Source organism: Engystomops pustulosus, unplaced genomic scaffold (assembly GCF_040894005.1).
Source record: "Engystomops pustulosus unplaced genomic scaffold, aEngPut4.maternal MAT_SCAFFOLD_229, whole genome shotgun sequence".
Classification (NCBI taxonomy): Eukaryota; Metazoa; Chordata; class Amphibia; order Anura; family Leptodactylidae; genus Engystomops; species Engystomops pustulosus.
In genome coordinates this window covers 128,815-149,152 of record NW_027285108.1, presented here as the reverse complement: position 1 = coordinate 149,152, position 20,338 = coordinate 128,815, and the positions used below count along the sequence as shown (strand labels likewise).

The following is a 20,338-nucleotide window of genomic DNA, read 5'->3' as shown; positions in this document are numbered from 1 at the left end:
TGTTCTGTACTCACAGTCTCTACACCTCGCAGCCCAATCTTCAGATTTTGCACTTCCTTTTCCAACTCCACCAAACTGAAAAAGCAAAACAACCTGAAAATCACCAGCCGGATACACGATGTCTACAACCTGTGCAGGAGGGAAGTACCAGACCTCATAATTCCAACACCAACACTTACTGTATGTGAATGATGCAGATAGTATATAGAGGCAGTGCACTGTACAGCAGATAATACAGGGGTGTGTAGTATATAGAGGCAGTGCACTGTACAGCAGATAATACAGGGTGTGTAGTATATAGAGGCAGTGCACTGTACAGCAGATAATACAGGGCTGTGTAGTATATAGAGGCAGTGCACTGTACAGCAGATAATACAGGGTGTGTGGTATATAGAGGCAGTGCGCTGTACAGCAGATAATACAGGGCTGTGTAGTATATAGAGGCAGTGCACTGTACAGCAGATAATACAGGGTGTGTAGTATATAGAGGCAGTGCGCTGTACAGCAGATAATACAGGGTGTGTAGTATATAGAGGCAGTGCACTGTACAGCAGATAATACAGGGTGTGTAGTATATAGAGGCAGTGCACTGTACAGCAGATAATACAGGGCTGTGTAGTATATAGAGGCAGTGCACTGTACAGCAGATAATACAGGGTGTGTAGTATATAGAGGCAGTGCACTGTACAGCAGATAATACAGGGTGTGTAGTATATAGAGGCAGTGCGCTGTACAGCAGATAATACAGGGTGTGTAGTATATAGAGGCAGTGCGCTGTACAGCAGATAATACAGGGTGTGTAGTATATAGAGGCAGTGCACTGTACAGCAGATAATACAGGGTGTGTAGTATATAGAGGCAGTGCACTGTACAGCAGATAATACAGGGTGTGTAGTATATAGAGGCAGTGCACTGTACAGCAGATAATACAGGGCTGTGTAGTATATAGAGGCAGTGCACTGTACAGCAGATAATACAGGGTGTGTAGTATATAGAGGCAGTGCACTGTACAGCAGATAATACAGGGCTGTGTAGTATATAGAGGCAGTGCACTGTACAGCAGATAATACAGGGCTGTGTAGTATATAGAGGCAGTGCACTGTACAGCAGATAATACAGGGCTGTGTAGTATATAGAGGCAGTGCACTGTACAGCAGATAATACAGGGCTGTGTAGTATATAGAGGCAGTGCACTGTACAGCAGATAATACAGGGTGTGTAGTATATAGAGGCAGTGCACTGTACAGCAGATAATACAGGGTGTGTAGTATATAGAGGCAGTGCACTGTACAGCAGATAATACAGGGTGTGTAGTATATAGAGGCAGTGCACTGTACAGCAGATAATACAGGGTGTGTAGTATATAGAGGCAGTGCACTGTACAGCAGATAATACAGGGCTGTGTAGTATATAGAGGCAGTGCACTGTACAGCAGATAATACAGGGCTGTGTAGTATATAGAGGCAGTGCACTGTACAGCAGATAATACAGCTCTGTGCAGTATATAGAGGCAGTGCACTGTACAGCAGATAATACAGGGTGTGTAGTATATAGAGGCAGTGCACTGTACAGCAGATAATACAGGGTGTGTAGTATATAGAGGCAGTGCACTGTACAGCAGATAATACAGGGCTGTGTAGTATATAGAGGCAGTGCACTGTACAGCAGATAATACAGGGTGTGTAGTATATAGAGGCAGTGCACTGTACAGCAGATAATACAGGGCTGTGTAGTATATAGAGGCAGTGCACTGTACAGCAGATAATACAGGGTGTGTAGTATATAGAGGCAGTGCACTGTACAGCAGATAATACAGGGTGTGTAGTATATAGAGGCAGTGCACTGTACAGCAGATAATACAGGGCTGTGTAGTATATAGAGGCAGTGCACTGTACAGCAGATAATACAGGGTGTGTAGTATATAGAGGCAGCGCACTGTACAGCAGATAATACAGGGTGTGTAGTATATAGAGGCAGTGCACTGTACAGCAGATAATACAGGGCTGTGTAGTATATAGAGGCAGTGCACTGTACAGCAGATAATACAGGGTGTGTAGTATATAGAGGCAGTGCACTGTACAGCAGATAATACAGGGCTGTGTAGTATATAGAGGCAGTGCACTGTACAGCAGATAATACAGGGTGTGTAGTATATAGAGGCAGTGCACTGTACAGCAGATAATACAGGGTGTGTAGTATATAGAGGCAGTACACTGTACAGCAGATAATACAGAGCTGTGTTACTCAGGGCACAGGGAAAGCTGGGAGAGGAAGGCGGCCATGTTGCTCCTCCCCGAGTCTTACTTACTTGACCTTTGCCGCCTCAGGTAGGTGCTCGAGTTCTCCCTGGATGTTCAGGATTTCGGGAAATGACGTCTCAAAGATCATAATCAAGTAGTGCAGGAGAGAGATGTTCCTGAGAGCGGAAATAACAAGATGTCCAATACAATTCCAGAAAATTATCACATGATTTATGTGGGTGGGGCTTACAGTGAAAAAATATTCACCCCTTGAGGGGTATCACCTCCCCCGGCCTCCCGTCTTCCCTCAGCCTCTCGTCCTCCCCCGGCCTCCCGTCTTCCCTCGGCCTCTCGTCCTCCCCCGGCCTCCCATCTTCCCTCAGCCTCTCGTCCTCCCCCGGCCTCCCGTCTTCCCTCAGCCTCTCGCTCTCCCCCAGTCTCCCGCCTTTCCCCGGCCTCCCGTCTTCCCTCAGCCTCTCGTCCTCCCCCGGCCTCCCGTCTTCCCTCGGCCTCTCGCTCTCCCCCAGTCTCCCTTCTTCCCTCAGCCTCTCGTCCTCCCCCGGCCTCCCATCTTCCCTCAGCCTCTCGTCCTCCCCCGGCCTCCCATCTTCCCTCAGCCTCTCGTCCTCCCCCGGCCTCCCATCTTCCCTCAGCCTCTCGTCCTCCCCCGGCCTCCCATCTTCCCTCAGCCTCTCGTCCTCCCCCGGCCTCTCGTCCTCCCCGGCCTCCCATCTTCCCTCAGCCTCTCGCTCTCCCCCAGTCTCCCGCCTTTCCCCGGCCTCCCGTCTTCCCTCAGCCTCTCGCTCTCCCCCAGTCTCCCATCTTCCCTCAGCCTCTCGTCCTCCCCCGGCCTCCCGTCTTCCCTCAGCCTCTCGTCCTCCCCGGCCTCCCATCTTCCCTCAGCCTCTCGCTCTCCCCCAGTCTCCCATCTTCCCTCAGCCTCTCGTCCTCCCCCAGTCTCCCGTCTTCCCTCAGCCTCTCGCTCTCCCCCAGTCTCCCGCCTTTCCCCGGCCTCCCGTCATCCCTCAGCCTCTCGTCCTCCCCGGCCTCCCGTCTTCCCTCAGCCTCTCGCTCTCCCCCAGTCTCCCATCTTCCCTCAGCCTCTCGTCCTCCCCCAGTCTCCCGTCTTCCCTCAGCCTCTCGTCCTCCCCGGCCTCCCATCTTCCCTCAGCCTCTCGTCCTCCCCCGGCCTCCCGTCTTCCCTCAGCCTCTCGTCCTCCCCGGCCTCCCATCTTCCCTCAGCCTCTCGCTCTCCCCCAGTCTCCCGCCTTTCCCCGGCCTCCCGTCTTCCCTCAGCCTCTCGCTCTCCCCCAGTCTCCTGCCTTTCCCCGGCCTCCAGTCTTCCCCCGGCCTCCCATCTTCCCTCACCCTCTCGTCTTCCCTCAGACTCTCGCTCTCCCCCGGCCTCCCGTCTTCCCTCAGCCTCTTGCTCTCCCCCGGCCTCCCGTCTTCCCTCAGCCTCTTGCTCTCCCCCGGCCTCCAGTCTTCCCTCAGCCTCTCGTCCTCCCCCGGCCTCCAGTCTTCCCTCAGCCTCTCGTCCTCCCCCGGCCTCCAGTTTTCCCTCAGCCTCTCATCCTCCCCCGGCCTCCCGTCTTCCCTCAGCCTCTCGTCCTCCCTCAGCCTCTCGCTCTCCCTCAGTCTCCCGCCTTTCCCGGCCTCCAGTCTTCCCTCAGCCTCTCGCTCTCCCCCGGTCTCCCGCCTTTCCCCGGCCTCCCTTCTTTCATCAGCCTCCCCACTCCCCCGGTTTCCCGCTTCCCGATCCTCACGCCCTCTCCCAGCCTCCTCCTGCCCTACCTGTCTATACTGGATTTTGTATCAATGATTTTATTCAGACTCGAAACTTTAAATCCAAAGGCGTTTCCTCTCTGGCCCTTGTTCATGTAGTTTCCAAAAGCCAAGACGACCTCGAGGAGCTGCTTCAGCCTCCGGCTGCGGGTCAGTTCCTTACAGGCCAGGAGCAAAGCTATAAGACAGGACATCGGGTCACCATCTCCCCAAAATGAACAGTCCACCGGTCACGTGACTGGTCTGGACCCCTCAATCCTCTCACCCTCCGCCTTTGGCTTGGCTTCGGCTAATCGCTCCGGGAATTTCTTCTTGAAGTATAAGGCCTGGAGCCGCTGCTGGTAGTGGTCAATCCTACAAGGGAGATTGTGGGAGGCAAGAAGACATAGAAGACACATCAAACTCAAGGTTCACCCCCATTCTCTCCATGAGCGATCCCACCACAGGACTCGGGTCAGGACTGCAGCACACCTGCTCATCTCATAGAGGAACCGGTCAGCCCGTGCCATGCGCTCAATCTCGTGCTTGTGCTCCTCCAGGAGGTCAATGTCACTCTTCTCTGGGATGAACTTCAAGAGCTGAAGACACAAAAGACAAAATACTCATCCTCAGCATAGAGGGTGGGCTGCACCGGAGAGAGACCAGACCCTGACCACCCACATGACCAGAAAGGTTACAGGAGGAGGACACATAAATAGTGGGGTCACATGGATGATGTGGACACGCGGCCCGGGGGCTCATAATGAGGCGGACACGCGGCCCGGGGGCTCATAATGAGGCGGACACGCGGCCCGGGGGCTCATAATGAGGCGGACACGCGGCCCGGGGGCTCATAATGAGGCGGACACGCGGCCCGGGGGCTCATAATGAGGCGGACACGCGGCCCGGGGGCTCATAATGAGGCGGACACGCGGCCCGGGGGCTCATAATGAGGCGGACACGCGGCCCGGGGGCTCATAATGAGGCGGACACGCGGCCCGGGGGCTCATAATGAGGCGGACACGCGGCCCGGGGGCTCATAATGAGGCGGACACGCGGCCCGGGGGCTCATAATGAGGCGGACACGCGGCCCGGGGGCTCATAATGAGGCGGACACGCGGCCCGGGGGCTCATAATGAGGCGGACACGCGGCCCGGGGGCTCATAATGAGGCGGACACGCGGCCCGGGGGCTCATAATGAGGCGGACACGCGGCCCGGGGGCTCATAATGAGGCGGACACGCGGCCCGGGGGCTCATAATGAGGCGGACACGCGGCCCGGGGGATCATAATGAGGCGGACACGCGGCCCGGGGGATCATAATGAGGCGGACACGCGGCCCGGGGGATCATAATGAGGCGGACACGCGGCCCGGGGGCTCAGAATGAGGCGGACACGCGGCCCGGGGGCTCATAATTAGGCGGACACACGGCCCGGGGGCTCATAATGAGGCGGACACACGGCCTGGAGGCTCATAATGATGTGGACACGTGGCCTGGAGCTGGGAGAGGCATCGTTTGGATACAGATTGTGTCTCCATGGACCCAGGGTGGCTTCAGATCATTTACTGAAATTCATGGAATCCCTTCCGCTTGTCTCCTGGGCTGGGTAGGGGGGACGGCGCTGGGCAGGGTTGGGTCACTGTGTACATTATGTTCCTGTGCTGGATGGAGGATAACCGGGCACAGACCCCCATCTCCTCATACACCCCCCCCCCCCCCCCTGCTGTGCACAGAAAGATAGAACCTAAAACACTGCAATCTAAAGCAAAGAGACAGTGAGGTCTATGAGAGGTCACACGATGGAAAGGTCATCATCAACACAAGACTTATTCTTCCCATGAGCCTCAGCCCAGACACGGAGGGCGAGGGGTCAGCCTGGTCCTGGGGGCTACTACCAGATTGTAGAATTATACAAGTAACTGGAATCCAGGACTCCTCATCCGAACCACCCCCCCGTGACCCCACAGCCAGACACATAATGAGCGGCTTCAGAAGTCATAAAGGGGGAGGATTTCATACAAGTCCAGGGGAATGAATGACCCTCTGTACCCCAGTCCCATATATAATGGACATAGACTCCAACTCCGACATAAATCCTGCAGAACAAAACTCGCAATGTTCAACTCAAGACTCCTTAGAACTTCCTACAAGTCCTTTTAAAACGAAGATCCAAATACAGAAAGTTCTACAGCATGAGATTTGGCTGGAGGGATGGACCTTTGAGAGCCAGGTGGTATGGTCCTGGGGATGGTCCATGTTTGTTTGGAGCCAGGTGGTATGGTCCTGGGGATGGTCCATGTTTGTTTGGAGCCAGGTGGTATGGTCCTGGGGATGGTCCATGTTTGTTTGGAGCCAGGTGGTATGGTCCTGGGGATGGTCCATGTTTGTTTGGAGCCAGGTGGTATGGTCCTGGGCATGATCCATGTTTGTTTGGAGCCAAGTGGTATGGTCCTGGGGATGATCCATGTTTGTTTGGAGCCAAGTGGTATGGTCCTGGGGATGATCCATGTTTGTTTGGAGCCAGGTGGTATGGTCCTGGGGATGGTCCATGTTTGTTTGGAGCCAGGTGGTATAGTCCTGGGGATGGTCCATGTTTGTTTGGAGCCAGGTGGTATGGTCCTGGGGATGGTCCATGTTTGTTTGGAGCCAGGTGGTATGGTCCTGGGGATGATCCGTCACTTTTGGGAACCAGGTGGTATGGTCCTGGGGATGGTCCATGTTTGTTTGGAGCCAGGTGGTATGGTCCTGGGGATGGTCCATGTTTGTTTGGAGCCAGGTGGTATGGTCCTGGGGATGGTCCATGTTTGTTTGGTTCTCAAAGGGGATGGACCATTCACAGGACCATGCCACCTGGCTCCAAAGTATGCTTCTAGTAATGGTCCAGCCCTCCCTTACTAATGTGCAATGATGGGCGGCACCATCTATATGGACCATGGGTCACCACAGGACAATCCTCCAGACACGTAGAGAATTGGTATTCACCGAACTGTAATGTGAGACTGGGACCAAACTGGATGAGAAATAGTTCTCATCTTCAGTGTCTTTGTAGTGACATCAGGCAAATTGAAGGAGACATATTTTACCTAAACTCACAGATCCCTGTAGATGCGACACAACCACAGCCCCAAATCCCCAACTCCTGCAGCCTGTTCATGTATAAGTCCCCCATATACAGCAGCGCAGCCTGTGATTAGTGTATAAGTCTTCCATATACAGCAGTGCAGCCTGTGATTAGTGTATAAGTCTCCCATATACAGCAGTGCAGCCTGTGGTGACTGTTAGTGTATAAGTCTCCCATATACAGCAGTGCAGCCTGTGGTGACTGTTAGTGTATAAGTCTCTCATATACAGCAGTGCAGCCTGTGGTGACTGTTAGTGTATAAGTCTCTCATATACAGCAGCGCAGCCTGTGGTGACTGTTAGTGTATAAGTCTCTCATATACAGCAGTGCAGCCTGTGGTGACTGTTAGTGTATAAGTCTCCCATATACAGCAGTGCAGCCTGTGGTGACTGTTAGTGTATAAGTCTCTCATATACAGCAGTGCAGCCTGTGGTGACTGTTAGTGTATAAGTCTCTCATATACAGCAGCGCAGCCTGTGATTAGTGTATAAGTCTCCCATATACAGCAGTGCAGCCTGTGATTAGTGTATAAGTCTCCCATATACAGCAGTGCAGCCTGTGGTGACTGTTAGTGTATAAGTCTCCCATATACAGCAGTGCAGCCTGTGGTGACTGTTAGTGTATAAGTCTCTCATATACAGCAGTGCAGCCTGTGGTGACTGTTAGTGTATAAGTCTCTCATATACAGCAGCGCAGCCTGTGGTGACTGTTAGTGTATAAGTCTCCCATATACAGCAGTGCAGCCTGTGGTGACTGTTAGTGTATAAGTCTCCCATATACAGCAGTGCAGCCTGTGGTGACTGTTAGTGTATAAGTCTCTCATATACAGCAGCGCAGCCTGTGGTGACTGTTAGTGTATAAGTCTCTCATATACAGCAGTGCAGCCTGTGGTGACTGTTAGTGTATAAGTCTCTCATATACAGCAGTGCAGCCTGTGGTGACTGTTAGTGTATAAGTGTCCCATATACAGCAGTGCAGCCTATGGTGACTGTTAGTGTATAAGTCTCTCATATACAATAGCGCAGCCTGTGGTGACTGTTAGTGTATAAGTCTCCCATATACAGCAGTGCAGCCTGTGGTGACTGTTAGTGTATAAGTCTCCCATATACAGTAGTGCAGCCTGTGGTGACTGTTAGTGTATAAGTCTCCCATATACACTAATCACAGGCTGCGCTGCTGTATATGGGAGACTTATACACTAACAGTCACCACAGGCTGCACCGCTGTATATGAGAGACTTATACACTAACAGTCACCACAGGCAGCACTGCTGTATATGGGAGACTTATACACTAACAGTCACCACAGGCTGCACTGCTGTATATGGGAGACTTATACACTAACAGTCACCACAGGCTGCACTGCTGTATATGGGAGACTTATACACTAACAGTCACCACAGGCTGCGCTGTTGTATATGGGAGACTTATACACTAACAGTCACCACAGGCTGCACTGCTGTATATGGGAGACTTATACACTAACAGTCACCACAGGCTGCACTGCTGTATATGGGAGACTTATACACTAACAGTCACCACAGGCTGCACTGCTGTATATGGGGGACTTATACACTAACAGTCACCATAGGCTGCGCTGCTGTATATGGGAGACTTATACACTAACAGTCACCACAGGCTGCACTGCTGTATATGGGAGACTTATACACTAACACTCACCACAGGCTGCGCTGCTGTATATGGGAGACTTATACACTAACAGTCACCATAGGCTGCACTGCTGTATATGGGAGACTTATACACTAACAGTCACCACAGCCTGCACTGCTGTATATGGGAGACTTATACACTAACAGTCACCATAGGCTGCGCTGCTGTATATGGGAGACTTATACACTAATCACAGGCTGCGCTGCTGTATAAGTCTCCCATATACAGCAGCGCAGCCTATGGTGACTGTTAGTGTATAAGTCTCCCATATACAGCAGTGCAGCCTGTGGTGACTGTTAGTGTATAAGTCTCCTATATATAGCAGCGCAGCCTGTGGTGAGTGTTAGTGTATAAGTCTCCCATATACAGCAGTGCAGCCTGTGGTGACTGTTAGTGTATAAGTCTCCCATATACAGCAGCGCAGCCTATGGTGACTGTTAGTGTATAAGTCTCCCATATACAGCAGTGCAGCCTGTGGTGACTGTTAGTGTATAAGTCCCCCATATACAGCAGTGCAGCCTGTGGTGACTGTTAGTGTATAAGTCTCCCATATACAGCAGTGCAGCCTGTGGTGACTGTTAGTGTATAAGTCTCCCATATACAGCAGTGCAGCCTGTGGTGACTGTTAGTGTATAAGTCTCTCATATACAGCGGTGCAGCCTGTGGTGACTGTTAGTGTATAAGTCTCTCATATACAGCAGCGCAGCCTGTGGTGACTGTTAGTGTATAAGTCCCCCATATACAGCAGTGCAGCCTGTGGTGACTGTTAGTGTATAAGTCTCCCATATACAGCAGTGCAGCCTGTGGTGACTGTTAGGTTGCGCTGTTGTATATGAGAGACTTATACACTAACAGTCACCACAGGCTGCGCTGCTGTATATGGGAGACTTATACACTAACAGTCACCACAGGCTGCACTGCTGTATATGGGAGACTTATACACTAACAGTCACCACAGGCTGCGCTGTTGTATATGGGAGACTTATACACTAACAGTCACCACAGGCTGCGCTGCTGTATATGGGAGACTTATACACTAACAGTCACCACAGGCTGCGCTGCTGTATATGGGAGACTTATACACTAACAGTCACCACAGGCTGCGCTGTTGTATATGGGAGACTTATACACTAACAGTCACCACAGGCTGCGCTGCTGTATATGGGAGACTTATACACTAACAGTCACCACAGGCTGCGCTGTTGTATATGAGAGACTTATACACTGTGGTGACTGTTAGTGTATAAGTCTCCCATATACAGCAGCGCAGCCTGTGGTGACTGTTAGTGTATAAGTCTCCCATATACAGCAGTGCAGCCTGTGGTGACTGTTAGTGTATAAGTCTCCCATATACAGCAGTGCAGCCTGTGGTGACTGTTAGTGTATAAGTCTCCCATATACAGCAGTGCAGCCTGTGGTGACTGTTAGTGTATAAGTCTCCCATATACAGCAGTGCAGCCTGTGATTAGTGTATAAGTCTCCCATATACAGCAGCGCAGCCTATGGTGACTGTTAGTGCATAAGTCTCCTATATATAGCAGCGCAGCCTGTGGTGAGTGTTAGTGTATAAGTCTCCCATATACAGCGGTGCAGCCTGTGGTGACTGTTAGTGTATAAGTCTCCCATATACAGCAGCGCAGCCTATGGTGACTGTTAGTGTATAAGTCTCCCATATACAGCAGCGCAGCCTGTGGTGACTGTTAGTGTATAAGTCTCCCATATACAGCAGCGCAGCCTATGGTGACTGTTAGTGTATAAGTCTCCCATATACAGCAGCGCAGCCTGTGGTGACTGTTAGTGTATAAGTCCCCCATATACAGCAGCGCAGCCTGTGGTGACTGTTAGTGTATAAGTCTCCCATATACAGCAGTGCTGCCTGTGGTGACTGTTAGTGTATAAGTCTCGCATATACAGCAGTGCAGCCTGTGGTGACTGTTAGTGTATAAGTCTCCCATATACAGCAGTGCAGCCTGTGGTGACTGTTAGTGTATAAGTCTCCCATATACAGCAGCGCAGCCTGTGGTGACTGTTAGTGTATAAGTCTCCCATATACAGCAGCGCAGCCTGTGATTAGTGTATAAGTCTCCCATATACAGCAGCGCAGCCTATGGTGACTGTTAGTGCATAAGTCTCCTATATATAGCAGCGCAGCCTGTGGTGAGTGTTAGTGTATAAGTCTCCCATATACAGCAGTGCAGCCTGTGGTGACTGTTAGTGTATAAGTCTCCCATATACAGCAGCGCAGCCTATGGTGACTGTTAGTGTATAAGTCTCCCATATACAGCAGCGCAGCCTATGGTGACTGTTAGTGTATAAGTCTCCCATATACAGCAGTGCAGCCTGTGGTGACTGTTAGTGTATAAGTCCCCCATATACAACAGCGCAGCCTGTGGTGACTGTTAGTGTATAAGTCTCCCATATACAGCAGTGCAGCCTGTGATTAGTTTATAAGTCTCCCATATACAGCAGCGCAGCCTGTGGTGACTGTTAGTGTATAAGTGTCCCATATACAGCAGTGCAGCCTGTGTTGACTGTTAGTGTATAAGTCTCCCATATACAGCAGTGCAGCCTGTGGTGACTGTTAGTGTATAAGTGTCCCATATACAGCAGCGCAGCCTGTGTTGACTGTTAGTGTATAAGTCTCCCATATACAGCAGTGCAGCCTGTGGTGACTGTTAGTGTATAAGTCTCTCATATACAACAGCGCAGCCTGTGGGGACTGTTAGTGTATAAGTCTCTCATATACAGCAGCGCAGCCTGTGTTGACTGTTAGTGTATAAGTCTCCCATATACAGCAGTGCAGCCTGTGGTGACTGTTAGTGTATAAGTCTCCCATATACAGCAGTGCAGCCTGTGGTGACTGTTAGTGTATAAGTCCCCCATATACAGCAGTGCAGCCTATGGTGACTGTTAGTGTATAAGTCTCTCATATACAGCAGTGCAGCCTATGGTGACTGTTAGTGTATAAGTCTCCCATATACAGCAGTGCAGCCTGTGGTGACTGCTAGTGTATAAGTCTCTCATATACAGCGGTGCAGCCTGTGGTGACTGTTAGTGTATAAGTCTCTCATATACAGCGGTGCAGCCTGTGGTGACTGTTAGTGTATAAGTCTCTCATATACAGCAGCGCAGCCTGTGGTGACTGTTAGTGTATAAGTCTCCCATATACAGCAGTGCAGCCTGTGGTGACTGTTAGGTTGCGCTGTTGTATATGAGAGACTTATACACTAACAGTCACCACAGGCTGCGCTGCTGTATATGAGAGACTTATACACTAACAGTCACCACAGGCTGCGCTGCTGTATATGGGAGACTTATACACTAACAGTCACCACAGGTTGCGCTGTTGTATATGAGAGACTTATACACTGTGGTGACTGTTAGTGTATAAGTCTCCCATATACAACAGCGCAGCCTGTGGTGACTGTTAGTGTATAAGTCTCCCATATACAGCAGCGAAGCCTGTGGTGACTGTTAGTGTATAAGTCTCCCATATACAGCAGCGCAGCCTGTGGTGACTGTTAGTGTATAAGTCTCCCATATACAGCAGCGCAGCCTGTGGTGACTGTTAGTGTATAAGTCTCCCATATACAGCAGCGCAGCCTGTGGTGACTGTTAGTGTATAAGTCCCCCATATACAGCAGCGCAGCCTGTGGTGACTGTTAGTGTATAAGTCTCCCATATACAGCAGTGCAGCCTGTGGTGACTGTTAGTGTATAAGTCTCCCATATACAGCAGCGCAGCCTGTGATTAGTGTATAAGTCTCCCATATACAGCAGCACAGCCTGTGATCACTGTTAGTGTATGAGTCTCCCATATACAGCAGTGCTGCCTGTGGTGACTGTTACTGTATAAGTCTCCCATATACAGCAGTGCTGCCTGTGGTGACTGTTAGTGTATAAGTCTCCCATATACAGCAGCGCAGCCTATGGTGACTGTTAGTGTATAAGTCTCTCATATACAGCAGCGCAGCCTGTGGTGACTGTTAGTGTATAAGTCTCCCATATACAGCAGTGCAGCCTGTGGTGACTGTTAGTGTATAAGTCTCCCATATACAGCAGTGCAGCCTGTGGTGACTGTTAGGCTACATTCACACGAACGTATGGAGGACGTATATACGGCCGACGTATATACGGACAATTTCAGTCCCCCATACACTCCTATGGGCGCACGGCACCCTACGGGAGCGGTACGGTGCAGCACACGTGCGGCACCGTACCGTTCCGTACCCGGGAAAAAGATAGGACATGTCCTATCTTTTCCCGTAATACGGCGCCGTGCGCCATAGGTTGCTATGGAGAGGGGTGGGGGTGAGCTCCGCTCACGTCCTCCTCCTCTCCCTGTACACTGCCGTTGCCCGCTACGGTACGGTACGGGCGGGCAACGGCAGTGTGAATATAGCCTTAGTGTAGAAGTCTCCCATATACAGCAGTGCAGCCTGTGGTGACTGTTAGTGTATAAGTCTCCCATATACAGCAGCGCAGCCTGTGGTGACTGTTAGTGTATAAGTCTCCCATATACAGCAGTGCAGCCTGTGGTGACTGTTAGTGTATAAGTCTCCCATATACAGCAGCGCAGCCTGTGGTGACTGTTAGTGTATAAGTCTCCCATATACAGCAGTGCAGCCTGTGGTGACTGTTAGTGTATAAGTCTCCCATATACAGCAGCGCAGCCTGTGGTGACTGTTAGTGTATAAGTCTCCCATATACAGCAGCGCAGCCTGTGGTGACTGTTAGTGTATAAGTCTCCCATATACAGCAGTGCAGCCTGTGGTGACTGTTAGTGTATAAGTCTCCCATATACAGCAGTGCAGCCTGTGGTGACTGTTAGTGTATAAGTCTCCCATATACAGCAGTGCAGCCTGTGGTGACTGTTAGTGTATAAGTCTCCCATATACAGCAGTGCAGCCTGTGGTGACTGTTAGTGTATAAGTCTCCCATATACAGCAGAGCTGCCTGTGGTGACTGTTAGTGTATAAGTCTCCCATATACAGCAGTGCTGCCTGTGGTGACTGTTAGTGTATGAGTCTCCCATATACAGCAGAGCTGCCTGTGGTGACTGTTAGTGTATAAGTCTCCCATATACAGCAGTGCTGCCTGTGGTGACTGTTAGTGTATAAGTCTCCCATATACAGCAGTGCAGCCTGTGGTGACTGTTAGTGTATGAGTCTCCCATATACAGCAGTGCAGCCTGGGGTGACTGTTAATGTATAAGTCTCCCATATGCAGCAGTGCAGCCTGTGGTGACTGTTAGTGTATAAGTCTCTCATATACAGCAGTGTAGCCTGTGGTGACTGTTAGTGTATAAGTCTCTCATATACAGCAGTGCAGCCTGTGATTAGTGTATAAGTCTCCCATATACAGCAGTGCAGCCTGTGGTGACTGTTAGTGTATGAGTCTCCCATATACAGCAGTGCAGCCTGTGGTGACTGTTAGTGTATAAGTCTCCCATATGTAGCAGTGCAGCCTGTGGTGACTGTTAGTGTATAAGTCTCTCATATACAGCAGTGCAGCCTGTGGTGACTGTTAGTGTATAAGTCTCTCATATACAGCAGCGCAGCCTGTGGTGACTGTTAGTGTATAAGTCTCCCATATACAGCAGTGCAGCCTGTGGTGACTGTTAGTGTATAAGTCTCTCATATACAGCAGTGCAGCCTGTGGTGACTGTTAGTGTATAAGTCTCTCATATACAGCAGTGCAGCCTGTGATTAGTGTATAAGTCTCCCGTATACAGCAGTGCAGCCTGTGGTGACTGTTAGTGTATGAGTCTCCCATATACAGCAGTGCAGCCTGTGGTGACTGTTAGTGTATAAGTCTCCCATATGTAGCAGTGCAGCCTGTGGTGACTGTTAGTGTATGAGTCTCCCATATACAGCAGCGCAGCCTGTGGTGACTGTTAGTGTATGAGTCTCTCATATACAGCAGTGCAGCCTGTGGTGACTGTTTCCACCTTCCATTTCGCTGCTCCAGAATCCTAACTAAAGCTATGAAGGGAATTAATAAGATGTGTGCAGTTTCCTCCGGTGTTTCCCACCTGCTCCAGCATATCCTTCGGGAGATCTTCCTGCTCATCCATCTCCAGGACGGCTCTCCTGATTTCCTCATTGGACAATTTGAGTCTATGGGAAAATACAAGATGAGGAAATATCCTTATTATTATTCATTTCAGATGATTGATAGATAGCGATATACTATGTGCGCTCTGATAGACAGGCAGGCGGGGGAGAGCGGCAGCCAGCCAGGCAGGCGGGGGAGAGCGGCAGCCAGCCAGGCAGGCGGGGGAGAGCGGCAGCCTACCAGCCAGGCGGGGGAGAGCGGCAGCCTACCAGCCAGGCAGGCGGGGGGAGAGCGGCAGCCTGCCAGCCAGGCAGGCGGGGGGAGAGCGGCAGCCAGCCAGGCAGGCGGGGGGAGAGCGGCAGCCAGCCAGGCAGGCGGGGGGAGAGCGGCAGCCAGCCAGGCAGGCGGGGGGAGAGCGGCAGCCAGCCAGGCAGGCGGGGGGAGAGCGGCAGCCAGCCAGGCAGGCGGGGGGAGAGCGGCAGCCAGCCAGGCAGGCGGGGGGAGAGCGGCAGCCAGCCAGGCAGGCGGGGGGAGAGCGGCAGCCAGCCAGGCAGGCGGGGGGAGAGCGGCAGCCAGCCAGGCAGGCGGGGGGAGAGCGGCAGCCAGCCAGGCAGGCGGGGGGAGAGCGGCAGCCAGCCAGGCAGGCGGGGGGAGAGCGGCAGCCAGCCAGGCAGGCGGGGGGAGAGCGGCAGCCAGCCAGGCAGGCGGGGGGAGAGCGGCAGCCAGCCAGGCAGGCGGGGGGAGAGCGGCAGCCAGCCAGGCAGGCGGGGGGAGAGCGGCAGCCAGCCAGGCAGGCGGGGGGAGAGCGGCAGCCAGCCAGGCAGGCGGGGGGAGAGCGGCAGCCAGCCAGGCAGGCGGGGGGAGAGCGGCAGCCAGCCAGGCAGGCGGGGGGAGAGCGGCAGCCAGCCAGGCAGGCGGGGGGAGAGCGGCAGCCAGCCAGGCAGGCGGGGGGAGAGCGGCAGCCAGCCAGGCAGGCGGGGGGAGAGCGGCAGCCAGCCAGGCAGGCGGGGGGAGAGCGGCAGCCAGCCAGGCAGGCGGGGGGAGAGCGGCAGCCAGCCAGGCAGGCGGGGGGAGAGCGGCAGCCAGCCAGGCAGGCGGGGGGAGAGCGGCAGCCAGCCAGGCAGGCGGGGGGAGAGCGGCAGCCAGCCAGGCAGGCGGGGGGAGAGCGGCAGCCAGCCAGGCAGGCTGGGGGAGAGCGGCAGCCAGCCAGGCAGGCGGGGGGAGAGCGGCAGCCAGCCAGGCAGGCGGGGGGAGAGCGGCAGCCAGCCAGGCAGGCGGGGGAGAGCGGCAGCCAGCCAGGCAGGCGGGGGGAGAGCGGCAGCCAGCCAGGCAGGCGGGGGGAGAGCGGCAGCCAGCCAGGCAGGCGGGGGGAGAGCGGCAGCCAGCCAGGCAGGCGGGGGGAGAGCGGCAGCCAGCCAGGCAGGCGGGGGGAGAGCGGCAGCCAGCCAGGCAGGCGGGGGGAGAGCGGCAGCCAGCCAGGCAGGCGGGGGGAGAGCGGCAGCCAGCCAGGCAGGCGGGGGGAGAGCGGCAGCCAGCCAGGCAGGCGGGGGGAGAGCGGCAGCCAGCCAGGCAGGCGGGGGGAGAGCGGCAGCCAGCCAGGCAGGCGGGGGGAGAGCGGCAGCCAGCCAGGCAGGCGGGGGGAGAGCGGCAGCCAGCCAGGCAGGCGGGGGGAGAGCGGCAGCCAGCCAGGCAGGCGGGGGGAGAGCGGCAGCCAGCCAGGCAGGCGGGGGGAGAGCGGCAGCCAGCCAGGCAGGCGGGGGGAGAGCGGCAGCCAGCCAGGCAGGCGGGGGGAGAGCGGCAGCCAGCCAGGCAGGCGGGGGGAGAGCGGCAGCCAGCCAGGCAGGCGGGGGGAGAGCGGCAGCCAGCCAGGCAGGCGGGGGGAGAGCGGCAGCCAGCCAGGCAGGCGGGGGGAGAGCGGCAGCCAGCCAGGCAGGCGGGGGAGAGCGGCAGCCAGCCAGGCAGGCGGGGGGAGAGCGGCAGCCAGCCAGGCAGGCGGGGGGAGAGCGGCAGCCAGCCAGGCAGGCGGGGGGAGAGCGGCAGCCAGCCAGGCAGGCGGGGGGAGAGCGGCAGCCAGCCAGGCAGGCGGGGGGAGAGCGGCAGCCAGCCAGGCAGGCGGGGGGAGAGCGGCAGCCAGCCAGGCAGGCGGGGGGAGAGCGGCAGCCAGCCAGGCAGGCGGGGGGAGAGCGGCAGCCAGCCAGGCAGGCGGGGGGAGAGCGGCAGCCAGCCAGGCAGGCGGGGGGAGAGCGGCAGCCAGCCAGGCAGGCGGGGGGAGAGCGGCAGCCAGCCAGGCAGGCGGGGGGAGAGCGGCAGCCAGCCAGGCAGGCGGGGGAGAGCGGCAGCCAGCCAGGCAGGCGGGGGGAGAGCGGCAGCCAGCCAGGCAGGCGGGGGGAGAGCGGCAGCCAGGCAGGCGGGGGGAGAGCGGCAGCCAGCCAGGCAGGCGGGGGGAGAGCTCTGAATCATTGCACTTGGGTAAATAAGGCTCCCATCTGTTGTGTACACTCATGTTTGGAGTGCAGCCTCGTCTTGCTTGGTGGGCCATGACAGATTGGGATTTGCGTCCACAATGATTTCTGCTATTGGTGCTCCTGGACTCCTCCCCCTGGACTCCATGTTGCAGGGGCAGGGCACTTACTTGGAGAGGAGGATGATACAGTTCTGGGCCCGGCGGCCGTCGATGACCGATAGTTCCTTCACCTTGCGGCTGGAGAGGTAAAGATCCTCCATGGAATCCACTTCCTTCTGTCAGGAGAAAGACAGAAACAATGAAACTGAGAATCAGTAACCAGACCCCCATAATTATTACCCCGCCCTCCATCGGTGGCCCCTCCCCTCCATCGGTGGCCCCCTCCCCTCCATCGGTGGCCCCTCCCCACTTTGTATGTCTGCTGCTAGCAGTAGTACAGCTATAGGGGCCACAGAGGGTAAAGCTGACTGTTCTGTAACAATGTGTCGGAGCTCCTGGCCCCTGCCATGATGTCTGATACACTGTGACAAACAGCTGCTGCAGGAGGAGGATGTGCAGGTCAGAGGGGCAGATGGGGCAGATGTGCCGGTGCCCCCCCCCCACTCATGTTACATCAGTGTCCGAGAGAGAGAAGAGAGAGAGAAGACAGAGAAGACAGAGAGAGGGGGGGGGGGATAATTCCAGAAAAAAGGTACCGACACTCACCCGAAAGGAGGGAGGGGGGAAAGTGGAAGAGAGAGAGGAAAGATAGCAGGAGGGAGGAAGGAGTGAGATAGATTGGGGGGGAGGGAAAGAGTGGGGACGAGAGGGAGAGGGAGTGGGAGAGAGGAGAAGGGAGGGGAAGGGAGAGAGTGGAGAAGGGAGGGGAAGGGAGAGAGAGGAGAAGGGAGGGGTGGGGGGGAGAGAGAGGGGAAGGGAGGGGGAGAGAGGAGAAGGGAGGAGTGGGGGGGAGAGGGGAAGGGAGGGAGGGAGAGAGAGAGAGAGGGGAAGGGAGGGGGAGAGAGGAGAAGGGAGGAGTGGGGGGGAGAGGGGAAGGGAGGGAGGGAGAGGGAAGGGAGGGAGAGAGAGAGGGGAAGGGAGGGGAGAGAGGAGAAGGGAGGGAGGGAGAGAGAGGGGAAGGGAGGGGGAGAGTGGAGAAGGGAGAGAGGAGGGGGAGAGAGGGGAAGGGAGGGGGAGAGGGAGGAGGGGAGAGGGAAGAATGGTAGTGAGAGAGAGGGAGAAGAGAGGGAGGGGGCAGAGAGGGGAAGGGAGGGGTGGGGGAGAGAGGAGAAGGGAGGGATGGGGGGGGAGAGGGGAAGGGAGGGAAAGAGAGGGGAAGGGAGGGGTGGGGGAGGGGGGAGAGTGGAAGGGAGGGGTGGGGGAGGGGGGAGAGTGGAAGGGAGGGGTGGGGGAGAGAGGAGAAGGGAGTGGGAGAGGGAGGAGGGGAGAGGGAAGAGTGGTAGTGAGAGAGAGGGATAGGGGAAGATCAGTAGTAAGAGGGAGAGAGGGGAAGGGAGGGAGGGAGAGAGAGGAAGGGAGGGAGGAAGAGAGAGGAGAAGGGAGGGGTGGGGGGAAGAGGGGAAGGGAGGGGGAGAGGGAGGAGGGGAGAGGGAGGAGGGGAGAGGGAGGAGGGGAGAGGGAAGAGTGATAGTGAGAGAGAGGGAGGGGGAAAGATCAGTAGTAAGAGAGAGGGGAAGGGAGGGAGGGGGCAGAGAGGGGAAGGGAGTGAAAGAGAGGGGAAGGGAGGGGTGGGGGGGCTAGAGGGGAAGGGAGGGGGAGAGGGAAGAGAAGGAGGGGGGGGAGAGAGGAGAAGGGAGGGGGAGAGAGGAGAAGGGAGGGGGAGAGAGGAGAAGGAAGGGGGGGAGAGGAGAAGGGAGGGGGAGAGAGGAGAAGGGAGGGGGAGAGGGAGGAGGGGAGAGGAAGAGAAGGAGGGGAAGGGAGGGGGAGAGAGGAGAAGGGAGGGGGAGAGAGGAGAAGGGAGGGGGAGAGAGGAGAAGGGGGAGAGAGAGAAGGAGGGGGAGAGAGGAGAAGGCAGGGGGAGAGAGGAGAAGGCAGGAGAGGAGAAGGGGAGAGGAAGAGAAGGAGGGGAAGGGAGGGGGAGAGAGGAGCGTGAGGGGGAGAGAGAGAAGGGAGGGGAGAGAGGAGAAGGGAGGGAGAGAGGAGAAGGAGGGGAAGGGAGGGGGAGAGAGGAGAAGGGAGGGGGAGAGGAGAAGGGAGGGGGAGAGAGAGAAGGCAGGGGGGAGAGGAGAAGGAGGGGGAGAGAGGGAGGGAGAGAGGGAAGAGAAGGAGGGAAGGGAGGGGGAGAGAGGGGAAGGAGGGGGAGAGAGGAGAGGGAGGGGAGAGAGGAGAAGGGAGAGGGAGAGAGGAGAAGGGAGGGGGAGAGAGGAGAAGGGAGGGAGAGAGGAGAAGGGAGGGGGAGAGAGAGAAGGGAGGGGGAGAGAGGAGAAGGGAGGGGAGAGAGGAGAAGGAGGGGAGAGAGGAGAAGGAGGGGGAGAGAGGAGAAGGAGGGGAGAGAGGGGAAGGAGGGGGAGGAGAGAGAGAAGGGAGGGAGAGAGAGGAGAAGGGAGGGGGAGAGAGAGAAGGGAGGGGGAAGAGTGGTAGTGAGAGAGAGGGAGAGGGGAAGATGAGTAGTAAGAGAGAGAGAAGAGAGAGGGAGGGAGGGGGGAGAGAGGGGAGGGGGGGGGAGAGAGGGGAAGGGAGGGGGAGAAGAGAGGAGGGGAGAAGGAGAAGGGAAAGAGAAGAGAGGGAGAGGGGGAGAGAAGAGAAGGGGGGAGAGAAGAGGAAGGGGGAGAGAAGAGGAAGGGGGAGAAGAGGAAGGGGGGAGAGAAGAGGAGAGGGGGAGAGGGGAGAGAAGAGGAGAGGGGGAGAGAAGAGGAGAGGGGGAGAGAAGGAAAGAGAAGAGAAGGGGGGGGGGGGGGAAGGGAGGGGGAGAGGACAGTGTGAGAGATGAGAGCGCACTCACCTGTTGATAGAGAGCAGCTCCTAGACAGAAAGCGCAGGTGAGAGAGTGGAGGACACCATAGATTAGACTGACATACAGGAA

At 55.5% G+C, this 20,338-nt stretch overlaps 1 protein-coding gene across 1 annotated transcript in view; it reads right to left on the bottom strand.

The window, feature by feature from the left end:
- The window catches only part of DAAM2 (dishevelled associated activator of morphogenesis 2), a 135,668-nt gene that overhangs the window by 6,479 nt on the left and 108,851 nt on the right, over positions 1-20,338 (bottom strand). The window contains 7 exon segments of the mRNA XM_072132104.1: positions 15-75; positions 2,309-2,416; positions 4,035-4,203; positions 4,291-4,379; positions 4,497-4,603; positions 14,830-14,914; positions 17,485-17,591. Of these exon segments, the coding sequence (XP_071988205.1) occupies positions 15-75; positions 2,309-2,416; positions 4,035-4,203; positions 4,291-4,379; positions 4,497-4,603; positions 14,830-14,914; positions 17,485-17,591 (726 nt within the window).